Source organism: Ornithorhynchus anatinus, chromosome 3 (genome assembly GCF_004115215.2).
Source record: "Ornithorhynchus anatinus isolate Pmale09 chromosome 3, mOrnAna1.pri.v4, whole genome shotgun sequence".
NCBI classification, from domain to species: domain Eukaryota; kingdom Metazoa; phylum Chordata; class Mammalia; order Monotremata; family Ornithorhynchidae; genus Ornithorhynchus; species Ornithorhynchus anatinus.
In genome coordinates this window covers 20018207-20027674 of record NC_041730.1, presented here as the reverse complement: position 1 = coordinate 20027674, position 9468 = coordinate 20018207, and the positions used below count along the sequence as shown (strand labels likewise).

Genomic DNA, 9468 nt, shown 5'->3' with positions numbered 1-9468 from the left:
AAAGATAGAGGAAATCGGGCAAACAGAGGTTAGGGTAGGTGAGAATAGGATGGAAAATACAAGGGAAAAAAGGTATTCGTATTTCAAAGCTAAGCTTTCAAAAATGTATTTAATTTCAAATATTTTCCTGAATTCCAAACAAGACATTATTTTCAGAATTTAGAGATCTTGACTTGGGACATTTTATATTCACTCACTTGCCTGAGTTGAGCTATGTTGAAAAACATTTCTCTAAACTTTCCTAAGCTAAAAGAAAATCATTGTAAATCTGACGTAGTTAGTTGATTAAGCATAAAGTGGAATCTGAAGCCAGAGTGTAAGAATGGTAAGGGTTTTGGATCGTAAGCATATCTTTAGCATGTTTCACTCAACCAAGTGGCATTGTTTGGGTCTCTCTGTTGTGTTTTGGTTTTTTCATCATTCTGGTGACTCCATATGGCTAAGACTTTTACATCTTCAATTCGATTTTAGCAGATAATAATTATTAGCAATGATGGTATTTGTTAGGTGCTTACTATGTGCCAAGCACATAGTGCTAGGGTAGATACAAAGTAATCCGGTTGTCCCACGTAGGGCTCACATTCTTCATCCTCATTTTACAGATGAGGAAACTGAGGCAAAGAGAAGTTAAGTGACTTGCCCAAAGTCACACAACTGACAAGTGGAACCAGTATTAGAACCCACGACCTCTGACTCCCAAGCCCAGGCACCTTCCAATAAGCCACGCCGCTTCTCGTGGTTTCAGATGACCCTTTTAGATTAAATGGCAGACAATAGCTCTCACATTCTTCCTGTTAGGATTAACCGAAAACAGGGAACTATAGGACATTTTCATGCCATTTCTGAATTTCTCTATTGTTACTGTGGTGGGGAACCAGGTCATACACTATAAATCATTTTAACTCCGGGTCTCTCCCTTCTTTTTAATAGTCGTTGCCATGCTACCACGACAGAAGGACAGCAACCCCACTCTCCACTCACTACAGGTGAAAGGGAAGACTCTAATGGCAACTGGAAATGGCAGTTTGGTAACAGAATTCATTCTTTTAGGATTCACTGAGGACCAAAAATTACAAGCCATCCTTTTTGGACTCTTTCTAGTGATCTACATGATCACCTTGATGGGCAACCTAGGCATAATTATGTTAATTTGGGCCAGCCCCCAATTACACACCCCTATGTACTATTTCCTCAGCCACTTGTCTCTCTCCGACATGTGCTATTCATCGACAGTCACTCCAAAGATGCTGGAGAACCTCCTGCAGGGAAAGAGAACCATTTCTTTTGGGGGTTGTGCACTTCAGTTTGCTGTGGCAGCAACGTTTGGGACCAACGAGTGCTTCTTACTAGCAGTGATGGCGTTTGATCGCTACTCTGCCATCTGCAGGCCTCTGCTCTACCCGCTCATCATGTCCAACAAGGTGCGTGTCCAGCTGGTCGTGGCTTCCTATGTAGGGAGCTGTGTCAACGGCGTGATTTTTGAAAGTTCGGTGTTCAGTTTGTCCTTCTGTGGGCCCAATGAAATCAATCACTTCTATTGTGATTTCCCTCCTTTGCTGGAGCTTGCCTGTTCGGACCCCCGAGTGGCTCAAATCTTGAATTCTATCACTTCAATTCTCATCATTTTGGTCACAATTCTCATCATAGCCATCTCCTATCTGTGTATCCTCTCTGCAATTCTGAGAATCCCCTCCACTCAGGGGAGGCACAAGGCTTTCTCCACCTGTGCCTCTCATCTGACCGCCGTCACGCTGTTCTATGGGACTCTGACGTTTATTTATACGCAGCCAAACTCCAGGTACTCAATGGATCAGAAGAAAATGGTGTCTGTGTTCTACATGGTGGTGATCCCCATGCTGAACCCCCTGATTTACAGCCTGAGGAATAAGGATGTGAAGGAAGCTCTGAGAAGAATAATGATTTTTAAAAGATGTCCTGATTGATTCTTGCCAAGAACAAGAAGCTTTTTTGATCCTCACAGTTAACGGAACTGAGGCTAGCTGTGGTACCCTAAGGCTTTCAAATCAATAAGGCAGTAAATACTTCCCTTTGTGTGTGAGACATCCTTTTCAGTTGAAGAGGGGAGGCGACCTTCCCTCGGACTGTCTCAGAGTCTCTCTTAATGCTGGATCTGGTCTGGGATTATCGTTGCTGCTGCTTTCACTGACCAGCAAGCCAGCTAGGTGTGTGGGCAGAGGACGTGTCTACCAACTCTTTGTATTGTCCTCTCGTAAGAGCTTAGTACAGTGATCTGCACACAGTAAGTGCTCAGTCAATTCCACTGATTGATTATGAGTATATAATCAAGGCTTAATGTGTTTGGCAATTGATTAATTGATTGATTAATTTTATGGCTCAGCTCTGGGAGATCCAGGGAGCAAGCTCACACACAGAGTGATCCAAGCAATCCCATAACCCTTAAAAAGGAGTTTAGCTTGCTGTATCCAATGTCATTTATTTGGAAGCAATGTTGCCTAGAGGAAAGCGCAAGGACCTGGAGGCCAGAGAATCTGTTTTTAATCTTGGCCATGTAACCTGCTGGGTGGACTTGGACCATCTGTTTAACTTCTCTGCTCAGTCATCTGCAAAATGAGGATTCAATACTTGGTCTCCCTCCTACTTAGGCTGTGAGCTCCAATCTTTTATCTACCCCAGCACTTACTACAGTGATTGCCACGGTTAGTGCTGAAAAAAGGCCACAATTTTTATAAACAGGTCTGTAAGTGCGTGGTTTTGTGCTTGGCACACAGTTAGCACTAAACAAATGCCACAGGTATTAGGTACAGGTCTCAACTAGAATCCCTGGAATAATAAATACAGTACTTCCCCTTCTCCAGTCTCCACCAAACCCAAATGAACTACCCTCATGACTGCAGCTGGGGTGATGGGAAAGAACAAAAATAACCTCACATCCCAGACAGAGCCACAGATTTAGTCCAGTGTATAACGGATTCATTTAGATGACTAGAGTATTTATACGTGAGCCAGCATTTTTTCCCCTGAAGTTTATGCCCCGTGCTCTACTCTCTGTTTTCTTCAGAAATTGTTACATCCTCTTAATGTATTGTGTCACTGGAACAGCCTACATTTAGTGATATTTATCATGGACTTTCTAGTGCCACACCTGGGTCATTGCTAGACTAAATGTATAGTACGGTCCATAAAAATCTAGAAGGAGAGAAGTATTTAGGAGGGAAAGATTATTCTGATTCCTTTGTCAAGTCAATTAATCAGTGGTAGTCACTGAGTGCTTACTGTGTGCACTTGGGTGAATAAAAGAGAATAGAGTTGGTAGACAACACCGCTGCCCCAAACCAGCTCCAAATGTGGGGCTTGCCCACCCTTTTAATTTGCTTATATGGTGGTGAGATGCTAACTAAACAATCTGTATGATTATACTGTTTTATTATCATTAAAACATCTAATTATACTAGATTTTCATTGTTGTGATTTCCACCCAGATATATGCCATTTTAGTGTAACAACTGTGAAACATCTCATTTTTTATTGATACAAATTTTTCATCCAGTGTTGTCCAACGGTTTTTTTTTCCAATGGCATAAAATGGTATTTGTTATTAAAGGATACTTGAATAGTGATTACTTGCACATCACGACTTTTGACTAAGTAATGATATTTTTATCAGAACCTAACAAAATGCTAAAAACCTCACTAAAGTCTAGATTAACAAGATCTTTTCATTGCTATGGATATCATGGAAGAAGAGAAGCAGCATGGCTCAGTGGAAAGAACCCGGGCTTGGGAGTCAGAGGTCATGAGTTTGAATCCCAGCTCTGCCACTTGTCAGTTGTGTGACTGTGGGCAAGTCACTTAACTTCTCTGTGCCTCAGTTACCTCATCTGTAAACTGGGGATTAAGACTGTGAGCCTCACGTGGGAAAACCTGATCACCCTGTATCTACCCCAGAGCTTAGAACAGTGCTCTGCACATAGTAAGCGCTTAACAAATACCAACATTATTAAATACCAACATTATTATCACTTTTTCATTTTTTTATGGTATTTTCTATGGGCAAGGCACTGTACTATGCACTTGGCTAGGTACAATTTGGTCAGGATGGACACATTCCCTGTCCCTCATGGGCTCACAGCCTTAATCCCCATTTTACAAATGAGGCAACAAGACATAGAGAAGTTAAGTGTCTTGCCCAAGATTACAAAGCAGATGAAGTGCAGAGCCAGGATAAGAACTCAGGTTGTCATGACTCCTAGCTCCATGCTGTAGCCACTAGGCCAGACTGCTCCACAGCCATGCAATCCAATCAATCAATCAATCAATCCTTCACAATATCGCTAAAATCCACCCTTTCCTCTCCATCTAAACTGTTACTAGGTTAATCCAAGCACCTCTCCTATTCCATCTTGATTACTACATCAGTCTCCTCACCAAACTCCTTGGCTCCTGTCTCTCCCCATTCCAGTCCATACTTCACTCCACTGCCCATATCATTTATCTACAGAAATGCTCAATCCATGACTGCCCTCTCCTCAAGACCCCCCGTGGTTGCCCATCAAACAGAAGATTTTTACCGTAGCTTGAGAGCACTCAATCACTTTGCCTCCTCCTACCTCACCTCGCTACTCTCCTTCTACAACCCAACCTGCACACTTTGCTCTTCTAATGTCAACCTACTCACTGTACCTGAATTTTGCCCCTTTCACTGCTGACTTCTCTCCCACATCCTGCCTCTGGCCTAGAATGCCCTCCCTCCTCATATCCTACAGACAATCTCCCCAACTTCAATCCTGATTGAAGGCACATCTCTTCAGAAAGACCTTCCCCGGCTAAACCCTCATTTCCTTTTCTCCCACTCCATTCTGGATTGTCCTGACTTGCTCCCTTTATTCATCCCCATCCAGCCCCACAATAATTATGTACACATCTGTAATTTATTCATATATATGAATGTCTGTTTCTCCCTCTCGACTGTAACCTCATTGTAGGCTGGGAATGTGTTTGTTACCATCTATCTTCCAAAGCGCGTAATACAGTATTCTGCATTGAGTAAGTGCTCAATAAATACAGTTGATTCCTAAATTGAAAACACATAAACCAATCAACAGTATTTAAATAATAATAATGATGATGGTATTTGTTAAGTGCTTACTATGTGCCAGGCATTGTTCTAAGCACTGGAGTAGATACAAGGTAATCAGGTTGGACAGAGTCCCTGTCCCACATGGGGCTCCCAGTCTTAATTCCATTTTACAAATGAGGTAAATGAAGTTCAGAGAAGTGAGGTGATATGCCCAAGGTCACCCAGCAGATACGTGGTGGTTCCAAGATTAGAACCATGACCCTCTGACTTCCTGGCCCATGATCTATCCACTATGCCATTCTGTTTCTCTATTTATTGAGCATTTACTGTGCACAGAGAACTGTACTAAGTACTTCAGAAAAAACAATACAACAGGGCTTGATAGATATGTTCCCTGCCCACAAGGAGCTTACAGACTAGAGGAGGAGTTTTTACAGTCCAGGAAGGGAGCCTCCCAACATGATCTAGCATTCATGCTGACACACAGAGGACCTTAATGGCCTAGTGTTTTTCTCAAAAGCCACCTCCCTGGAGGAAAAAAAGAACCGCTTCTGTCCCTGGAGGATTGAATTGGTGCTCTACCATCTGCTGCCTTTTGGTGACATGGATCTACTCTGGACAGTTCCACCCCACCTGGGCCACCTTACCATCATAATTCAATCAGACTCTGTGGTTGCTTCATTGCACCTGATCCTTGGGTCTCAAGGTTCTAACATAACTACACACAGTTGCTTATAGCTAATATTGTACTCTTTTTTAATACTCTCACAGGTGCTGCTACAGGACTTTGAACTTCCTAGGTGCTCAGTAAATACCACTGATGTATTATAGCAATCTCAAGACCCGTCTCCTCTCACCCTGCTTTTGAAGGATGTGATGCCTGCTCTGTAGAATGGCTTAAAATATAGAGAAAACTGGGCTCAAATGGTAAGTAATGGAAATTTCATTCAGGTATTTTGACAGAATCTTTCTGGAGGTTCTAATGAAGTAACCAGAGGAAAAGAGACTGAGAATAATAGAATCGGCGAAGAGAGAAGAGAGAGCAGGGTTCATGTCTCTCTACTCTGTTGCCTTGTACTTTCCCAAGTACTTATTATGGAGCTCAGTACACAATGAATACTGAAGACATACAATGAATTGATTGACTGAGTACCTCCCCAGGCCCCTCAGGACCATATAGAAAAAGAGCCCTTAGATTAAGATGATAATGCCTAGAGTAAAACTCTGATAGGTAAACTCAAGAGAATTTAAGATCTGCCTCACTGACCAATGCACTTGAGGTTTACTGCAAAAGTCAAGCATAAACCCAAGGTACTTTGTGAGAAAATGAGGTACACCCAACTAATGAGTGCTAAATACCTGCTCTGCTTCATTTTTCTACTCCACAACCTAGGAATGGCAATATCTATCCCATACCTACCTCTTGTTTTTCTTATTACAATTAATCCCAAGATAATAAGAACACGTTAATGATTCTCTTTGGTTCCCAGGATAAAAAAACTACCAAAATATCTAGGGATTCAGTCCCCTATTGTTACCTGGTAGAGTATGAATATAGCTCTTCAATTCTCAAGGACTTTCTCAGAATCCATAAAAACAATACTTTCATGAATGGGTAACATTTTCCTTTCCATTTGGTCATCTCAGACTTCTTTCATGGTGGTCATGGGAATGGGTAGGGTGCCAGTGACTAGGATTAGTGGGGTGGAAAATTCAGTGGCTTGTGGTTTAGGTACTCCCAGGTGTGATGTGTATTTGATCTAAATGAAGTTTCAGCCTTTCTTTCTTCTGAAAGATATGAAATTAATTCAACCTCTTTCAATCCAATTCTGACAACTGTCACTGAAAAAAATTTGATGTTCACCTCCTATGCAGAGAGAGTCAGAGTGTCAGGTCTCTTAGGTTGTTACTTTAGCGAGCATCCAGAGGAGATTATATGTTCAAGATATTTATCAGGATTTCTGTTATGGATTTTACTCTTGGTGGTAGAAAATGAACAGTTATTACCTTTATGAATTAATTGTTAGTGTATCTATATGTTCTTATGAACTCTGGTTTCATACAAACTTTTAAGACTTAAATTACCAGTATGGTTCGTGCTCTACCTAGGATTTATATGTCTTAGTTATGGTGCACCAGTGCTTCTCTTACTGCTTCTTGCTCATTCACTGATATAAACAGTAGATTCACCAACAATTATCTGAACATCTCAAGACTGAGTTTCAGCTGTTATTCCTAATGGGAGGCTCCATCAGAGACCCAATCATCAGTTTATCTAAGATGGAAGAAATTGGGCAAACAGAGGTAAGGGTAAGTGAGAATAGAATGGAAAATGCAAGGAAAAAAGGAATTTGTATTTCAAAGCTAAGTTTTAAAAAATGTATTTCATTTCAGAAATTTTCCTGAATTTCAAACAGGACATTATTTTCAGCATTTCAGGGATCTTGATTTAGGATACTTTACTTTCACTCAGCTGCCTCAGTTGAACTACTTTGAAAAACATACCTCCAAACTTCCTTAAGCTAAATGAAAATCACTGTAATTCTGGCACAGTTAGTCAATTAAGCATAAAGTAGAATCTGAAGCCAGAGTGTAAGAATGGTAAGGGTAATCATAAGGATTTGATTCTTTAGCATGTTTCAATCAACTGAATGGGGTTGTTTGGGTTTCTCTGTTTTATTTTGGTTTTTTCATCATTCTACTGACTCCATGTTGCTAAGACTTGTTCCATCTTCAGTTCTAATTTAGCAGACGATGCTTTTGAATTAAATGGCAAACAAGAATAGCTCCAATGTTCATTGTGTTAGATTAACTGCGGACTGGGAACTACAGGTCATTTTTGTGCTTTTTCTGATCATCTGTATTGTTACTGTGGTAGGGAACCTGGTTATTATACTCTTAACCATTTTAAATCTGGTTCTCTCCCCTTTTCTTTATAGGTATTGCCACTGCTGCCGGTCTGGAAAGACAACAACTCCACTCTCCAATCACAGCAGATGAAAGGCAAGACTCTAATACCAACTGGAAATGGCAGTTTGGTAACAGAATTCATTCTCTTTGGATTCACTGATGACCAAAAATTACAAGCCATCCTTTTTGGACTCTTTCTAGTGACCTACATGATCACCTTGATGGGTAACACTGGCATAATTATGTTAATTCGGGCCAGCCCCCAATTACACACGCCTATGTACTATTTCCTCAGCCACTTGTCTCTCTCCGATATGTGTTATTCGTCGTCGGTCACTCCAAAGATGCTGGAGAACCTCCTGCAGGGGAAGAGAACCATTTCTTTTGGGGGTTGTGCTCTTCAGTTTGCTGTGGCTGCAACCTTTGGGACCAACGAGTGCTTCTTACTAGCAGTGATGGCGTTTGATCGCTACTCTGCCATCTGCAGGCCTCTGCTCTACCCTCTCATCATGTCCAACAAGGTGCGTGTCCAGCTGGTCATGGCTTCCTATGTAGGGAGCTGTGTCAACGCTGCGATTTTCGAGAGTTCAGTGTTCAGTTTGTCCTTCTGTGGGCCAAATGAAATCAATCACTTCTATTGTGATTTCCCTCCTTTGCTGGAGCTTGCCTGTTCTGACCCCCGAGTGGCTCAAATCTTGAATTCTATCACTTCGGTACTCATCAGTTTGGTCACGATTCTCATCATAGCCATCTCCTATCTGTGTATCCTCTCTGCAATTCTGAGAATCCCCTCCACTGAGGGGAGACACAAGGCTTTCTCCACCTGTGCCTCTCATCTGACCGCCGTCACACTGTTCTATGGGACCGCGACGTTTATTTATACGCAGCCAAACTCCAGGTACTCAATGGATCAGAAGAAAGTGGTGTCTGTGTTCTACATGGTGGTGATCCCCATGTTGAACCCTCTGATTTACAGCCTGAGGAACAAGGATGTGAAGGAAGCTCTGAGAAGAGTACTGATTTTTGACAGATGTTCTGATTGATTTATGCAATGAACAAGAAGCTTTTTTGATCCTCACACAATTAAGGGAACAAAGTTAGCTGTGGATCCCTAAGCCTTTAAATAATGTTGTTGCTATTTGTTAAGCACTTACTATGTGCAGAACACTGTTCTAAGCACTGGGGTAGATACAGGGTAGTCAGGTTGTCCCACGTGAGGCTCACAGTCTTCATCCCCATTTTACAGATGAGGTAACTGAGGCACAGTGAAGTTAAGTGAGTTGCCCACAGTCACATAGCTGACAAGTGACAGAGCTGGGATTCGAACCCATGACCTCTGACTCCCCAGCCCGGGCACTTTCCTCTGAGCTGTGCTGCTTCTCTAATATCAATAATGTGGAAGGTTCTTCCCTTCGTATGTGAGGCATTTGGGTATAAATAATTCTTTCCAGTTGAGAAGGGGATAAGAGCTGCCTTCTGACCCTTTCAGTATCTTTCCT

The 9468-nt window shown here is 41.9% G+C and overlaps 2 protein-coding genes across 2 annotated transcripts; both read left to right on the top strand.

Annotated features, from left to right (window-relative positions):
- Positions 1-936: 936 nt before the first annotated feature.
- On the top strand, positions 937-1943 carry LOC100083909 (olfactory receptor 508-like). Its single transcript, XM_039911298.1, has one exon. The coding sequence runs from the start codon at positions 939-941 to the stop codon at positions 1941-1943; it is 1005 nt and encodes a 334-aa protein (XP_039767232.1). The 5' UTR covers positions 937-938.
- A 6066-nt stretch (positions 1944-8009) lies between these two features.
- LOC100083939 (olfactory receptor 482-like) lies at positions 8010-9027 on the top strand. The gene has a single exon (XM_029059121.2). The coding sequence runs from the start codon at positions 8056-8058 to the stop codon at positions 9010-9012; it is 957 nt and encodes a 318-aa protein (XP_028914954.1). The 5' UTR covers positions 8010-8055; the 3' UTR covers positions 9013-9027.
- Positions 9028-9468: the final 441 nt, after the last annotated feature.